The 17407-nt window shown below is 48.8% G+C and overlaps 1 protein-coding gene across 1 annotated transcript in view; it reads right to left on the bottom strand.

Moving 5' to 3' along the window:
- Positions 1–2227: 2227 nt before the first annotated feature.
- Epas1 (endothelial PAS domain protein 1) overlaps positions 2228–17407 on the bottom strand; it is a 78849-nt gene continuing 63669 nt past the window's right edge. The window contains exons 7-16 of the mRNA XM_028765084.1: positions 17012–17118; positions 11581–11728; positions 10786–11000; positions 9672–9862; positions 8826–8936; positions 7406–7911; positions 6564–6690; positions 6330–6444; positions 5949–6122; positions 2228–4476 (exon numbers count right to left, since the gene is read on the bottom strand). Of these exons, the coding sequence (XP_028620917.1) occupies positions 4325–4476; positions 5949–6122; positions 6330–6444; positions 6564–6690; positions 7406–7911; positions 8826–8936; positions 9672–9862; positions 10786–11000; positions 11581–11728; positions 17012–17118 (1846 nt within the window). The 3' untranslated portion in view covers positions 2228–4324. The remainder of the gene's footprint in view (positions 4477–5948; positions 6123–6329; positions 6445–6563; positions 6691–7405; positions 7912–8825; positions 8937–9671; positions 9863–10785; positions 11001–11580; positions 11729–17011; positions 17119–17407) is intronic.

Below are 17407 nucleotides of genomic sequence, written 5' to 3' on the forward strand. Positions count from 1 at the left end.
CCCTTTGTAAAGGAAGAGGTAGAGGCTGGACACCTGTAGGGACATGCTGGGGAAGAGACAATGTATGGGAGGTCCTGTCTACTGGTCAAGACCTTGGTCCCTGTCGCTATGATGCTAGCCTGGGCTCTGCTCCCAGCCATGCCTCTCCATCTCTGTATGGCTTTGCTTCCCTGATTCAGACTCCTTTGCTATCAAGTCTACAAGTTGAAAACTTAGAATGGGGTAGGCTTTAATCATCTCTCAGCATCCAGAGTTGACTTGCTGATCTGGGGATCCCCCTGCTTCAGGAGAAAAATAACAGGTTAATGTGACCACTCTTCTACAGAGTACACATGCTTTTTCACAGAAGCACAGGATGGGCAGGCAAAGAGAAAAGGGCAGGGGATGGTGGAAGCTTGGATGTCATAGAGGAAATGGGTCTGCATCATATCTTCAGCTAAACCACAGTTCAGCATTTGACCAGTCTGTCTTGCTTTGAGGGGATGGGGTTGGCCAAGCTCCATGTGATGAGGAGGAGCCCCTGATACTCCAACCTTGGGGGTCTGAGTTCCCCTCCCAGAAAGAGTTCTGATCTGGAGGCTACCATCTAGATTGAGGCTGAGCAATCCACTGAGAGAGGACAAACCTGCTGTCAGGAAGAGCTCAAGAGGCTCAATAGCTGTCCCTTTCATGTAGGGACCTGGTCCTGCTGCTGTGTGCACTGCATGGAGGGTCACACCTGCTTCTAAACAGCAATATAAAATAAAGAACAGCTGATACAATACATGAAGCAGCAGTGGCTGACGTGGGCTCTGTGTCTTATGCATACACATTCCAAAGAAGACCAAACTCCTATCAACCCACTAGGAACAATGGCATCCTATCCTTCCTCTTTGCTTGCCTGCTGAACTTAGCAGTCAGAGATGTTGAATACTGTCTCCATTCCACCAGGGCCTGGAGGGTCAATCACAGCTTTAGGTATGGTTAAGGCCATAGAACAGCATTATAGGCCCCTCTGAAGTCCCCAGGGACCGGGAGAGTGCTCCTCCAGGTGAAGTGTGCCATTTTCATAAGAGCTTAGGAAAAGGACAGTTGATGCTTTCAGGAAGCCCAAGATGGTGGATGAAGGTGAGGAGCCTGGCTTGGTCCAGATAATCCACCTCAAGGTCCAGAGACCAAGTCAGGAGGAAAAGAATAGAAACAACATATCCAGAATGCCTAGAGTTAAAAATAAGATTGACTGGCGTGTTCTTGTTTAAAATTTCCTTTCATTTATGACTTTATGTGGTATATATGTTTTGCTCACGTGTGTGCATGTGTATAATGTGCATATCACAAGCACCAGAAATAGGCATCAGAGCCGCTGGGACCAGAATTACAGTCGTGAGCCATCATGTGGGCGTTGAAATGTAATCTTCTACAAGGGCGAGTGCTCTTAATCGCTGAGCCGGCTCTGCAGCTCAGACAGAAATTTTCTATTTGAAAATGCCAATGGGTCCTAGCATAAGCTGTATTTCATAGCCAGCTGTGATGCGTGAAAGCAGCACTCAGCTTGACCTGTGTGACATGCGGAAGTCACTGTGGGTCTTGATCTCATCTACAGAATCATACACATAGCATTGCTTAGGCCGACAGAGCTAACAAGGTAATTGTGAACTCAAGTGTCAGGCGCTTATGGGGATGTTTGGACGGCTGATCATACGCAGGGCTGACTGTAAGAACAGAGATGCTGCTGGCCTTCTCTCTCCCCCTTGATCACCAGAAGAGTGGCTTTTACAGAAGCCACATCTGGAATAGGGACCCATCAAGTCCATGCCTAGCACTGAGCTTCTACTGTGTTCTGTCTCTGGCTGAAGACTTTTTCTTTTCTACCTATTATCTAGGAAGACCTTGCCGCCACACTGATGCCCTCACTGACTTGGCCCCGGGGGCCCTTCTCCTTGGAACCTCAGTGCCTCATGTGGGTCTCTGAGGGGAGAGACCATGTTTCTTCCCTTCTCTCCCAGCATGCAGGAAAAGGGCCTTAGTCAGACAGTGGCTACAGAAATACTTAAGATAGCGTACGGCTTCTAGGCTCAGGCAACTGTCAGACACAAATGTCTTCCTTCCTTTGTCAGACTTCCTGTGGGTGGTCTTAAGCTGGTCCAGCTCAGTTCCAAAGTTCGTTTCTGTACGCTATTGAATAAGAACCTTATTTTCCAGGGGTGCAGCCCATGATAAATGCACAGCAAACAAGAGGCACAAGCGGTGTAGGATCAGAATACTTTAATAAGATATCAGTGTCAAAATACATTTCCTTATAAAGTTAAGCTCCCGTACAGTTATAATGTCAGTAGGAATTTGACAATGCAGTAATGATCATGAAGTTGTTACATGGACAGGAAAGGTTAATATGAGACTCGGAATATTTCTCAGAGTGTTTTTAGTAAAACAGCAAAGGGAAATGCCCTTAATGCTGAGGCAACAACACAGGAAATCAAATACCAGCATTTGCATGTCAATAACCCTTCAAGTTCTGTCACTGTGTGTGTCAGGCCACACTGTGCACCGATGTGCAACTTGGACAACACCATGCCTAGGTAATTTCAGGTAGATTGACTTTCAAAGTTAATTTTTGGTTTGAGCAGCAAGTCCCTGTAGGCTTACTGCACGCTTGCCTGATGGCTTTGTGTGTATTGAAAATTTTATTGTACCCGAGTACAATCAACAACACCTTATGTTGATTGGTATCACAAACCTAAAAGGTGCTTCCCCTCCCGCTCAGAGAGTTACAAAGTGCTCTTGGAACACCATTTTCAGTGCTTTCTACCTGTTCATGTCACCTCATGTGACTGAGACCTCAACTAGAGGCTGTCCCTGGAGATCTGCCCGCTGCTCGCCAGCAGGGGGCGCTGCACCAAGGCTTCGCAGGGCTATTTGCCCTGCAAGCTGTGATTTGTGGCAGGGTGTAGGGCTGGTCAGACCTGCTACCCTCCACCTGGCACCCTCTCCCAGTTTAGCTCCAAAGCCTGGGTCCCTACATTTGCGAGTCCTCACTTGCTTCGTGAATTCCCATTAAAAAAACCATTTCATGGTGGCTGCGGAAACACCGAAATGTGCAGCATGAGAGAGATTGACAGTCACAGAGCTCAGTGCACTTGAAGGGCTAGCAACACTGCCTAAAAAAAAAAGTGAAAGCGCTTCCTTCCCGCCCATGACGTGACTTCAGAGCCTACGACCTGCCTTCAGAGTCCTCCGACAGCAACAGCGCACATATCCATAATGCACAGAGAACACAGGCGAGAAGATAGCTTGCAATGTTCCCCCTTAATAACCTCACTCCTGGGATCGTTTGTTACACGGATGGCATGTCACGAAAGCAAAAAGTCACCAGAGAGAAAGAGAGTGAGAAGATCGTGGCGGTTAGTACAGGCTTGCGCAAGTACTGCACAGGTCTACAGTGTCCAGAACACTGAGAACAATAAGATTAACAGCCCTAAAAAGACCTTAAAAGTGATTTCTGTGAGTAGGATTCCATTTCTAAGCTTTTAGATATTACAAAGTACCCATATATATGATGAACGCTAAACCAGGATATAAATTTTTCTTTAAAAAAAAAAAAACAAAACTCAGTTTTGCTTTTGAATAACAGTTAAAAAAAATCCACTGGAACCGGGGTGAGATGGGAGAGGTCACCAAACGGCTTAGGACTGCCACCACATGGCTTCACAGGTGATCCTAGAGGTGATGCTTCACATTGCCTTTTTTTTACCCCATGTAAGTCGTATGAAAATCGGAGCAAAGAGTTGGCTTTAAAAACACTAAATTTTACAATATGGTGATTAGGGGTGTGTGTGTGTGTGTGTGTGTGTGTGTATGAGAGGTGGTGTGGGGGAGGGACAGGGATGAGAGGGAAAATCCACAGCAGAGCTTGGAAATAAAAATTCTTTTCTCTTTGGCAACAACAAGGACAAGAACACTTTAGTTGAATGAAGCCAAAGCTTTCCTAAGGAGAGGCAACAGCCACCATGCTTGTTAGTATGGATACTGAATGTGAGAGAGAAGCCTTTGGGGAATATAAATTAGAAGTAATTCAAGGGAGGGACGGGGAAATCTTATAAAATTTCAGAACACTTTCATCAACAGTAAAACATAGCAGGTAAAACAACTATGTGTTTTTAAAACATGGATAATAAAGTGAACATGTCAGATAAAGGCCACTGCTTGGTGACCTGGCCACTAGGCCAGTGAGTACATCTCGTAAGAAGTGTGCTGGTGTTAGAGATACCTAATTGCAACACAGACGGAAGTGAAGCTGGCAGGACAAGATGGCGGGGCAGGGACATGCCCGGCCAGAGGCCCTGGCTCAGGTGGCCTGGTCCAGAGCTCTGAGAAGGTCTCTCCCCTGCAGGAGTGTGGAGCTCCCGGGCACGGGGACGTTCACCTCACAGTCATATCTGGTCAGTTCTGGCAACAGGTAAGGCTCGAACGATGGCCCCAGCAGTCGACTTGCCATGCCTGAAAGGAGGGGGGAAAAGGGTGTGAGGACCGGCACAGTACCTACTCCGCTGTGGATGACCCGGGAGAAGGGCATGCATGCAAACAACTGTCGCCAGCTTCCGGCAACTTCCGGTGCAGTAACCCTCTCGCCCTGGGCTCCATTCCCTGAACTGAGGACAGAGCCAGAAGAGAAAATACTGCGGCAACGCTGAGACCCAAGGATGGCTTGAGCAACAACAGGGCTCAGTTTCGAGACTGAGCGGAATCCCAGTGGCCTCTCCCTTCTGGGCTCCAGCCTTCCCCCTGTTGCCTGCACTTCTAAGAACAGATTGCCTCGTCCCTTGTTAATTTCACCTCTGCCTTCAATCTATGGGCAAAAATGATCTAAGTTGAACTTAGTTTTGCTTTCATTTCGACAGCTGGGGAAGTCTGTTATTTGCTGACTATGGCTGACCAGATGTGTATACCAGGGGTGAGTGATTGGTGGTTCTCTCTTTTAAACTTTCTCTTTAAGTCTTCTGGCTTGCCAGTCCACCTGCTGGTAAACAGCAGAACTGGAATATCAAGCCCAGGGCTTTTGGGGTTCCACAGAGGGAATTCTAAAGACACAGCTATAAATTTTCCCCAACTCTACTATTATAGACAAGGCTCTGGAATTTTCTTACTTAAACCACAAACTGTGCTGAGCAGATGCATCGGTGGGAACTCTTGTGTGTTTCAGTGGCAATAGCTGAACTTCCTGGATCACCAGGCTACCCCCTACCCCCACCAGTGAGTCCCCTGTGTAAGCTTTCAGAGAAAGCTTGTGGTGTATTTGTACACTTCAGGCAATGAGGAGCTGAGGAAAAGACAAAAACTCTTGGTCTTGTGATGCCAAGAGCCCAGGCCTGACCTGACTGATTACTGAAGGATTCCATCTAGAGTCCCATGGACACAGCCTTCCAGCCCACCTTTCCAGAGCAGCAAGCTTATCTTGCTCAGAAGTCCAGCACAGCCCTGGGCCCTTGCCACACTAGCCATTTCCTTCTCCCAAGGTTTCCCTAGTCTGAGTTGGTGTTAGAGTTTTAGGCCCATCCTCTGGGGAGCCTGCTTGGCCAGAAGTAACTGCACCTCTGCCCTCTCTCAGAGACAATAGCAAGGCCCCTTTCCTTACTCTCATCTCAGATTCTCAGTGAGGGAGCTTGTACCCTTCCAGGCCTTCCTTGTTCTTTGAACAAGTCATTGTCAAATACTTCCAGGGCCTGGTATCATGCAGGCTCTGGAATAAAGAAGAGGAAACTTGGTCCTGGCTAAACCATCCACATGGAGCTTGTCTGCATTACGAGCCCTGTGGACTGTAGCTAGTTGCCTCAGACCTGAGCAGAGGCTCTGAAGGCAGTCCGTTGTCCTCTGAGCTACTTCATGGGACTGGCTGCCTTCCAGCTTCCTGGCCAATCAGGCCACCTATGTGCACCAGATTCTGGGTGTGGTGTGAGTTCCAAAGCACTCACCTGACATCCTTTGAGCTCCTGGAGGACTGCAGTCCTGGAACGGGGAGGCATAGCACTGTGGCGGGAACCCACTCTTGACATTCTCCCCTGGGCTTCTGGTAGATGGTGGCTGGGGAGGTGGCAGGTGTCTCAGTGGCTGGCCTGGGCCTCTCATGGATTTTTGGGTGAATTCATCTGGAGTATCCAAGTCAGAGAGTGAAATGTCGTGCTGTCATTAGGACAGACAGTAGCTCTCAGCCTGCTTTCTTTTTCAGAAGTCATGTGGAGACCTCTGAACCGGAAGCCTGCTCACAGCATAGATATAACCCATTCTAACAAGGCTCACAGAATAGGCCCTGAGCCTTCAACCCTCCACCAGACCCCTGGGCCAGGCCTGCTTACCAGGGGCCATGTTTGCACTGATGGTCTTGTCAGGCATCAAAGGACAGGTCCCACCCATAAGGCTCTTCATGCGTTTCCACATCAAATGTGAACTGCTGGTGTCTGGAGGATCCCCCTGCAGATGTGACATGAAGTTGGAGGAAGCGGGCCCCGGGGATGGATGGGGTGGGTACCTCCCAGACCCAGAAGACTGAGATGCCCAGGGTGTTCATTCACAGTAAGGCCATGGCTCACCCCACGTGTGTCTGGGAAGGCTTGCTCCTCATACTCCAGCTGCCGCTTTAGCTTCAGCTTGTTGGACAGGGCTAGCATGGCTGGGCTCATCATGTATGGGCCTCGAGCCCCAAAGTCCTTTGCAGACCTGCCAATGCCAAGAGTAGAGGGTGTGAGGAGTCTATAGTCTCCCACTGCCTGGTGTCTTTACCAGAATCCGATACTTATGACTGAGATAAGTTATGACCCAGAGGGCAGAGTGCCAAAGGGCCTGGGCAGCTCTGCTTTACCTTCTGTAAGATGCTCAAGACTTCAATCACCTGCACCTCTCTCCACACCTGCCAACCTCAGGCCTGCCCTCATGGGTGGCTGCCCAGCTAGATGACAAGGATTTCTGCTCAATGCCTCCCATCCAGAGGACCATCTGGGGTGCTCTACAAAGGCTACATACTATAGACAATACACACCAGCTTCTGGGATTGTAGCCTACTGGGAAGTCAGGACATGCTGGCAACTGGCCCATCCCACAGAGGCTCTGGGTAGGAGCCTGGGCAGGTGGAAAGCACAGGACTGTGGAGGGAGTATTATAATACATGTCTGTACCCAAGGATGAACCCCCGGTAAGAAAAGTACCCTTGGGTTGATCCAAAGGTAGACACATGAGCCTGGGGGCACTAAAAAAAGCCCTTTCTCCTTTCTTCTTACATATCAGAGGAGGACGAGGAAAAGTACCAGCTGCCAAAAAAATAAGGGGATACGGTCAGCAGGAAGCCTATGTGAGTCTCTAGAGCTTCCACTAGTGGGTGTGTGCATGTACCCTCCCTGCCCAGTATGTCCCCTCCAGCCAGACATCTGTCACTGACCTCATCTTGAACATGGAGACATGAGGCGGGGTGCTCGGAGGCTCCAACTGCGATGACCCCAGTGGCAGTGCCCCCAGGGATTCAGTGCTCTGATCGCCCACAGGCCACTTTGTAGGGCCAAAATGTAACGGTGGATCTGGGGGCCACTGAGTGTTGGATCTGCCCCCCATAGAAGAGAGAGGGGTGCTGGCCTGGCCACAGCATGGGGGTAGGGACCCTTTGCTCCCAGCATCAAAGAAGACAGAGGACATGGGCCAGTGCTCGGGCTCTGTCCTCCTGCTCTCCACCGGCTGCGGGTACTTATCGAGGAAGAAGGGACCATGGGTGGCCCCTGGGGTTAGTGGCTGGAAGATGCTTGTCATGGTACTGAAACAGTGCTGGGGGGTGGGCTGGGGGCTCTCTGGCACGAGCGGCTCCTCCGGGCAGATGGGACTTAGCTGGAAGTCCTCGCCATCCATAGGGATGTAGGGAGCCAGGGTCTCCAAGTCCAGTTCATTGAAGTCCGTCTGAGGAAACACAGAGCAAAGCTGGATAGTGCCTGGTCCATTTAAGTCCTGCCCAGGGCTTTTCAAATGGTCAGTCCTCCCTTTAAACACCTCTGCGGGAAATGCTCGGATTTGCCACTGGGAGTACAAAAATTTCTGTTGGGCTATAACCTTTTCCTGGCATTTCTCCCTTCATCCTGTACAGTGAGCTTCCTCCCTTGACCTACAGTGCCTTCCCTTTCTCCTTCAGCTAGGCAAACCCCTGGCCTCTGTTGCCTGAGCTGTCCCTTCATCCTATTCTTACTACAAGTGAGCTCCTGGGATGGAGATCAGCTAATCTTCATCTCCCTCACAGGCCCTGGGAGGGACTGATGTTCTCACAGCAGATACTCAGGAACACCCATGAGAACACTCATAAGCAAAGACACACGCTACGGCTGCGGTCAGACAATGAGCCCTCACTGCGGATAGGCCTTAGTACCCAAGACTGGTACTGAAGCAAGTCTGCCTGCTTGTGCTAAGTGTTACAGACACACACAGGACAAAGACATGCACAGAAACAAGGAGAGGCTTTGCTGGTTAGGATGAGGCCACACACTGAGGAGCGTCGTGGAAGCTGGGCTGGAGAACTCAGTCTAAGGCAAATGGGGGTTTGAGGATTGCCCTGGGGATCTGGTCATCACAACCCCACCACTTACACTGTGTATGAGAACAATGACTGAAAAGTTTGGAGATGCCTCCTTACAAGTTTGCTGGTGTGGCCTTGGCAGGATCGTGAAGACGGTTTTCCAAGTAAAGAGGAGATGGGGTTGACAATTTAACAGAAGCACAGGACTGAACAGTGAAACGGCAGGTGGAGGGGTGCTCACAAGCCTCCTGCCCCCGAAGCTTTGCATAGCACCCCAGGAGCCCTCGTCACCTGCTGCAGGGCTTACCTGGGTACTGCACGGGTCCTTTGCCTCTGTGTCCATAGCAAAGAGCTTTTCAATCACTTCAATCTTCAAGTGATTCTCCAGAGATGAGTAGTAGTCCTCAGGGCTGCTGGGCTGGAAACCAGGAAGGAGCAGACCAAGTAAGGATGTGGTGCTTGTCTCATCAGAAGTCCGTGAAGACAGACAAGCATGTTTCTGCCCTCACTCTGCCTCAGTCCACCAAGCATTTATGAAGGGACTACTATTTACATGCTGTGTGAAGCAGCTCAGGTTATCAATCTCTCTGATAAGGAGATGCTTGCTTGTATCACTTCCTGGTGCAGTGGTTCTTAACTCTCCTGAAGCTGCAGCCCTTCAGTTCCTCATGTTGTGGTGAGACCCCCAACCATAAAATTATTTTCCTTGCTACTCATAATTATAATTTTGCTGTTATGAATTATAATGTAAATATCTGTTTTCTGATGATCTAGGCGACCCTGTGAATGGCTTGTTCAATTTCCCTCATCAAAGAAAGGGATTGTGTAACACAGGGTGAGAAACACTGTCCTAGGGGGTCTTGAGGCACAATTAGATAGAAGCTTGGCCAACAGGGCCCTGTGGCTGAAGCCTTCAGTTTGCAGAGACCAGCCTAGGTCTTTGCCGTAATTTCAGGTGCCACTACAAGGATAGGGGTGGGATACAGATGCTAAGAGCCAGCAGTCAGCTCTAGTGTGTGTCAGGACTTCTGAGCCATCCTTAGGGGCACTGTAATAACTCAAGGAGGAAAATACTTCTCAGAGTGTCTGTCCAGTCATCTGGACATGAGGGGCCCACCCGCCCTGTGTGTTCTCCTAGAGGGTGGGGGCTCACCGTGGAGCAGCTACTGCTGCTTGTGGCACTGGGTGTGGTGTTCCCGGGAGTGCCTGCCTGGGGCACGGTGAAGGCAGGCAGGCTCTCAGACTCACTCTGGACACTGTGGCTCCTTAGCTCTGAAGCCCACGGCTGGCCTGGGGGAAGGACGGCCTTGCCATAGGCTGAGGATTCATCAAAGTTCTGGCTTCCTGTAAAGACAAGACATGCTTGATGAACATTCACAAGATCTGGGCTCACTTCAGGGTGGAATAAGCCCAGAAATTTCACAAAAGGTCCTGAAATGGGGGCCTGAGGTTGACACCCTCAGTACTGTGGAGCCTAGCTAGGACCAGAGCTATGATTCGATATGGGGACTTCCTGTAAAGAATCTCCAACAGCATGTGGCTTTCAAAGACTACGCTTACTAGATAGCAGTTGTTTTCTCCAGAGGATTCCAGAACAGAGATGAGGAAGTTACTAGAGGAGAATTGGGCTATTCACCTTAGTGTCATCATGGGGCTGGGGGTTACAAGGTTATCTCATGCAAGAGGGCTCATTGAGCTTTATGGTTTTCTGAGGTGTCAATTTTCCTGTGGCCTCTCAGAGGCACATATCAGGGGGGGGGGGAAGGAGCAGTCACAGTTGAGCTGAAGAGGGTGCAAACTGGAAGAGGCCTTTCCTTATATAGTTCAAGGAGTCAGAGAAGAGCTCAGAACTCTGCCTGAACCACAAAGACTTCTCTTCTAGGAAGATGGGCAGACATTCGAACGCAGAGAACCACTGAGGGTTTCATCCTGGCCTACAGTCTTCTCTCCGCTGCTATTTCTGGCATTATTCTGACTTAGCCTTTCACCTGAGTGAGAGGGTGCTCTTTGAGACAGACTCTCAAGCCAGGTAGAGGATGGAGCCCTCGAGAGGGAACCCTTTCACTGCTCCTTCTTTACCCTTCATGAGGACATAGAACAACTCAGTGGCCATGAGTTAGTGCTTCTTTGGTGCCTAGCACAGCCTGACCATGAACAGGTGATCAGCAAGGCCCGAGTGCCTCTGTGGGAGGCTGTGACCGGGAGGCTTGTCACAGCCCCAAGTCCACAGAGTTCTATGGGTTCAACTGGGGCTAGGAAGTACCCACCGAAATCCAGAGAAATAATGGCATCTCCTGGGGTAGGGGCCAGCTGGGCCAGCTCCTCGGGCTCCTCCTTCAGTTTGGTAAATAGGTAGTTGCTCTTCTCAGATACGGCCACATCGTCACTGCTGTCAAAGATGCTGCTCATGGCCATCAGGTGCGGCTTGAACAGGGACTCCGTCTGGTCCATGGAGAACACCACATCGTTCTTCTCTATCTCACTGAGGGGATGAAAGAGCTGTTCAGAGCATCTGCATCTTTTAGCCAAAGCCCTTGGCTCCCCCAGACATGTCAGAAACCTAATAGCTAAACTTCTCAGATAGGCAGAAACACTGCTGGTGTTTTGGAAAGAATCTCACAATCACATTCTGAGTGCCACAGAAGCAGAGAAATTGAGAGTAACCTCAATCCGTGGACTGTTTGCTACCCTGGGCTTGAGCTGTAGGTACACAAGAGTCCTGGATTCCTAGGTCAGTTTCCTTCATATAATCAGTGGCAGCCTCGCATAGTCTTTCCAGGGATGGAGGAGGGAAGGCATAACATCCACATCTCCCTAAAAATGTTCACCCAGGAGAGCACTGTCTCCCATACACACAACATGAAGCATTATTGTATGCAATCTTCTCCCCCTCGGCACAAATCAGACATGATACCATAACGGACAAATGGAAAAGAAAGCTTTAGAACTATTCCTAAGATCTCAATGAAAAATCCTCCCAGTTAGAAGGATCCACACCACAGACAGTATGTGGAGGTACCACCCAGGGTCCTGAGAGGCTGGCTGCTCCCTCCCCGACTCACCTCAGGACATAGTTGACACACATGATACACTGGGGCTGTAGGTTGCGGGGGTTGTAGATGACTGTTCCCTGGGTCTCCAACCACACATATCCTCCATGTTTGGCCAGCATCCGGTACTGGCCGGACACCACCTGCCCCTTGGTGCACACTAGGGAAGAAAGGAGCCAAAGGTAAGACAGGTGGGGGAGCAGTGTGCAGCACACACTCTGATCCTACAGGAAGTGTCACCTGCCAGGGGAGGGGCATAGACAGACCTGCCAGATAGGCACTGAAGCCAGGAACAGTCAGCCAGTGTAAAGGGTTGGGGGAGGAGAAATCCTTTCAGCCAACTCTTCATTTCAAAACGAGGAATAGGAGGTTTGAAGGAAAGCAGATGACTGACTGCCCAGTGCAGGAGTGACTCCCAGTCAGCTCAGTTGAAAGCAACCAGGGAGTAGCACCCTGCTGACTTCACCTCCTGCAGGTGGTAGACTACATCTGGAAGGTGGACCGCAGGGCTGCAGCTCTGTTGCTTTTCCTGAGTGTGGAGGATGGAACAGAGCAAGGCAAGTGCTCTTCTACGGAGCTTCAGCCCCAACCCTTTCTGTTCCTATTTTGATGCAAGGTCTCAGTAATGAGTCAGGCTATCCTTGAACTCACTCTGAAGCCTAGGCAGGCCTTAAACAAGTCTTCTGCCGTAGCCTCCTAAATAGCTGGGACTCAACTCAAGAGTTGTGCCCCAAGACCCAGCTGAAGTTTGTTTTTTAAACTTTGTGTCCCTTAAACTTTCAAGGTCATCTGTTAGGTCTGCTACTGTAGGGGCCAGAGACAGTTTGAGAGGAAACTACTGCACTATTCAGCTGGGGTAAGGAAAGGCTTGTACTGTTAACTTAGGACCAGTAGCCTCCTCAGCCTCCTCCTCGGCCAATGGAAGGTCTTTAAACTTGCCAACTGCCCAGTGAGACTGCCAGCTTAGTTTCTTTCCTCTTCTAGGTTGTTCTAAGTAGTCAATTTCACAGTCTAGAAACACTGAGGGGTCCCACACGCTAGTTTGTCTTCTTCCCCACTTCTGAATGTATTTTTCATTTTTGCTGAAGAGCTCTCAAGGGCTCTTTTTCACTAACAGCTGTTGGCTTTAGAAATGTCTGCTAGTTTCTTAAACTGTCCACTGGCTTTCACCCCCTAGGAATTCATTGTTCAGAGCAGAAGTGCCCAGGTCACAGAGAACTGGACAGGGATGATGGGAGGCTCAGGAAGTCTTGCTGGCTTGGACACTTGGGGGAAGGAACTATCCTGGTGTGGTTTCCTCTTCTGCAAAACGCAGTATTGAGAATAATAGTAATGTCTATCACTGTCATTACTAACTGTCCAGGATGCATCCTGAAGATCAAATGCACTTGCCTGCCTCATCAGCTACACAAACACTGTTTAGAAATCTCCTCTCCCACAAGCCATCAATGCCCAGTCAGTGCTTAGATACTGTGCCAGCTATGTTACTAGGAATTGTTTAGGGCAACGCTTCCTGGGGTTCTGAGAGAAAAGCTATGCACCCTTAGACAGTCTCCTCAGGTCTACTAGTCAGCTCATGGGCCACCCCCATATTGGTCAGTCCTGCACAGTAGAGGGATGGCCTTGTTCACAGCCATGCCCATCACGGTCCTTCTGTTTTGGCACATCTTACCCTCTTAACAAGCAGCTGCAAGGGGCAGGAATGATCAAGAATTACATTTGTGCTTTACTCGACAGAGCCACCATTGCCTCGTGAGAAGAATTCAACTCTGTGTGACACTTAGGGCCCATTACACAGTGTACCCATGGAGATCAGTGTTGTGGTTGCCTTGCCTGACAAGCAAGGGTGTGGGTTAGCATTAGTATATGAAACTCCCGTTCCTCACTGACAGTGACTGCAGCCCTCAAAGATGTCCTTTGGCTAAACATTATTGCTGAATTGCAGTCTCAGACTTGAGAGTCTAGATTAGATTCCCATTTGCAACTTTATTTGCCTCTACACAACAAGCTTTATCAGATTTTAATTTATCTTCCATGGAGAAATAACCATGCAATGAGCTTTGACGAATGTAAACACCTAAGTAGCCATCACCACAGCAAAGGCACCAAACACTTCATCTCCCTCAGCCCCAAGGCCCATGTGCCTAATTCCTCCTAGTTCTGACTTCTGATTCCAGACGATCCCTGATCTTTTCCTATCACCATCTCCTGCCCTTTCTAGAGTTCTATAGGAGGAGGAACGCTGTTGATTCAAGTGGCTGACCGTATTATACTTGATCAGCATGTTCCCGCGGCTGTGGGTGTTTCTGTGATTCAGGGGAGAGAAGTACCTTGTACGCGTATACCAGGGCTAGTTTATACCTTCACCGGGATGTTTGAGTTTTCAGTTGTTGAGAATAAAACTGCAATAGGCATCTGTGTCAAAATCTTTGTGTGAACATGGCTTTCTTTTTCATGGGGTTGTAATGAGGTGTGAAACTTCTAGATTATCTATCTGCTAAAGACCATGTTTTTATTATCAGAAGTAGTCAAACTGTTTTCCCACACTGATCATCTTATCTTCATCTAATCTTTTAAATGGACTCCCGTGCAGGAGGGAGGAGAGACAGTGCTCTTTAACACAAGGAAACTCAGGCTGGGATTGCTTCACATTCCACAGGACAGTGATAGTGTTTAGATTCCAGGGGCCATGGATCCTCTCTGACTACATTATGTTGAGCTAAAAACAAGTGAGAAGAAAGGCCACTTTGTTAACCATCATGGACTCCTTGGCCAGGGAAGGAACCTTTATCTTCTTTCTCTGCTGTCCCTTTCTGGGTGACATGGAGGCCACCTAGCTGCAGTGAAATACTTGCATAACTTCAAGCCTGGAATTAGCTCGTTTACACAGTTCTTAGTGCAAACCACATTCAATATTAGGACTCTTCTTTCGTGAAGTTTACTGAGCAGAGGTTTTTAACTGCACTTCTGGTAACTGCAGAGGAGGGTCTGCTCTATCAGTAACCTCTAACTCACCAGGGTTCCAGTCATCTTATTAGTGCCAGCCTTGGTGAGAGGCCTGCCACTTGGTAGAGAGAGGCTTTTTATGGCCTTTAATCTTGTTTTCCTAAGAGCACAACAAAGAGAAACCAGCCCAACACCTCCCCTCTGAGAGTAACAGTGTATAGATTATGAGTCCATTTGGAAATGATAACTTTCAATTATCTACGTCTGGTTGGGGACTGAGCTTCTCCAGGCATTCTGATAGGAAACACACACAGACTACGACACTCGTGGGTGAATCGGAGACCCCCCACCCTGGCAGGGGATCTCTAATGTAACTGTACTTGTAGAGGGGGTAGGGTGGAAAGACTCCTGTGCCAGCTGATGATAACCTTGTTTCCAGCCCATATAGACTTGCCTTTCCTTGATGCAGGCCTCTTGGTTAAATGTAGGCCTCTGTGCTCAGGGCAGCTTTACCTAACTCCACTGGGCAAAATAAACAAAAGCAAGAAAACCAGAGTCTGTACTTTCTATTTGGACTTTGAGTTATCCTTAAGTATGCTGGGGTGGGGTGGGGGGTTTAAATATATGGATTAAGTAAAAAACGATATCCAACCTAAAAGTCAGCTGCAAACCAATAGAACCAGCTTTCTTGCTAATTCTTTTCATAGATGAAGGAGATCTAAACATGCCCAGTGAGCTCTCTAACAGCCTTCTCAGGAAACAAAGCACAATACTGCCCTCCAAGAATTCCCAGGTACTTTGTCCCACTGTGTTGACAGACTCTATTGGCTTAGAAGACCAAGAAAAAAGGAAGCCAGATCCAGAGGCACTAGCTGGTGAGCTAAGCCAGAGCTGTGTGTCTCTACCAATCAGCCTTGGGAGTGGGGAACCCCTAGGACGCACAAAAGCATTGGGACCTCCAGGAGAAGGCTGATACCACACTCTTGGTTAGGCCACAGTCACTGCATCTGGGAGTGTTCTGGCCTACTTCTGCCATCCCTGGGACCCTGAGTGGTCTGGGATCTAGGCTGTTAACATTTGCATATTTTTGTTTTTGTGCCAGAGATCACAGTAAGAGACTTTTCTGAGATGCTATAACGGTCAAAGGTCCCAGGGAGGAAAAAGAAGGGTGAATTTGAAAGAGAATCTCTCATTCTCTCCTTCCCTCTTCCTCCTCTTCCTCTTCCTCCTCTTCTTCTTCTTCTTTCTCCTCCTCCTCCTTCTTCCTCTCTCTCTCTCTCTCTCTCTCTCTCTCTCTCTCTCTCTCTCTCTCTGTCTAATGGAGAAAACCATGCTGTACACGGCTTGTGGAGTTGCGCTCGAGCTGTCCCAACAGAGGGGACAGAGGGGAAGCAGGCAGAATCAGGACTAGGAATGGAAAGCTGCACTTCCGTTTCCTATGTTGTCAGTATGGCTGCTAAGTGGCTTCTCAGTGTTTACCATCTGAATCCTCCTAGCCTATCCCCTCAGCCACACTGTGTGTACCAGTGTTATTATGCTTGGATGACCTCGTCCCCAAATATAATTTTGTCTATGAGATTATCATTCACCTGCTGTTTGTATTACCCTGAAGCTAAGAGTGATGATGCTAAGGTTAAAGGTCCCCTAGCTTCCGGGAGCTCGGACTCCTTTTTCTTCCCAAACAAGGACTCCGTTGGGTAGAGATCAAGTCTACCAATCCCTAGTCCTCAGAGGGCCAAGTCCAGGTTCTTACATTTTGATGGGTTTTATGTATTCAAAGAAATTACCCTGGAGCATCCACAAATGGGAAGACTAAATTGGAAATTCAGCCACGGGAACACTACAGAACCACTCAGTCCAATAAGGTGGCCATGTACCAAGAAAAGTTACTTAAATTATTTAAAACTTAAGTTTAAAAACATTTTTCAACATACCAGGCACATTACAAGTACTACCTAGGTCATGTGTGGCCTATGAAGACACAGAATGTTTCTGTGATAGGGGCTCTACTGGGCAGCTCTGACCCAGAATTCCTTTGCTGTACAGGCTTTCCCACATGCTTACAGGGTGCTGCATGGACAGCCTCCTCTCTTAACACCTATTCTTCTGTTAGCCCCATCCTCCTCTACTGTTGAAACTCATTAGTGCAAGCAAGCTCTCGTTGGAACCTTCCCAGACCCCTCTTCTATGCTGAGGTACTTTCGGCTCTAGTGCAGACCCAAGCTGGATACACACTGACTTGTAGATGCTCTCCAAGGATGCCCCCAACTGTTGCATAGAATGTTAGCCACCTATGAGGACTCAAAACTCTTTTTCTTAATCTGCATAAAAGCATTTATAGGCTGGTGGCTCTCTGACCGTCTTGAAGGTATCTACCTATCTACCACCCAAGATGGTAACTCTGGGAGGAAGTAACCAGGGATGTGTCCTGTTAACCATGTCCCCAAGGGCAGACTGCAAGGACATGGGGTATCTAGCAGGCATTTTAGGAACTCACGGTTCTGATGACTTTTGGTCATGTTCTCCGAGTCCAGGGCATGGTAGAACTCATAGGCAGAGCGACCAAGTAGCTCCTCAGGGTGGTAACCAATCAGTTCCAAGATTCTGAGTGAAAAAGGAAGCAGCAGGTGAGGAGGAAAGACTAAGTGGCCTTAGCATGTAATCATGTAAACATGTAAACATGTAAGCACGTAATCGGCAGCTTCAGGAGCTAAGCCGAGTGGATCAAGTATACACAACATTTCTTTATTCAAGCAAAACCCCATCAGACTCATCTGCAGCTGTGGATCTGCCCCTCACCCCACTCTCCTGCCCTTCCTGAAGCTCCATCTCAGAGGACACTACTGCACATGTGGCCTACTAAGATGTCCTGGGGTCAGGAAGGGTCACACAG

The sequence above is a fragment of the Grammomys surdaster genome, unplaced genomic scaffold (assembly GCF_004785775.1).
Source record: "Grammomys surdaster isolate TR1022 unplaced genomic scaffold, NIH_TR_1.0 149, whole genome shotgun sequence".
NCBI classification, from domain to species: Eukaryota; Metazoa; Chordata; class Mammalia; order Rodentia; family Muridae; genus Grammomys; species Grammomys surdaster.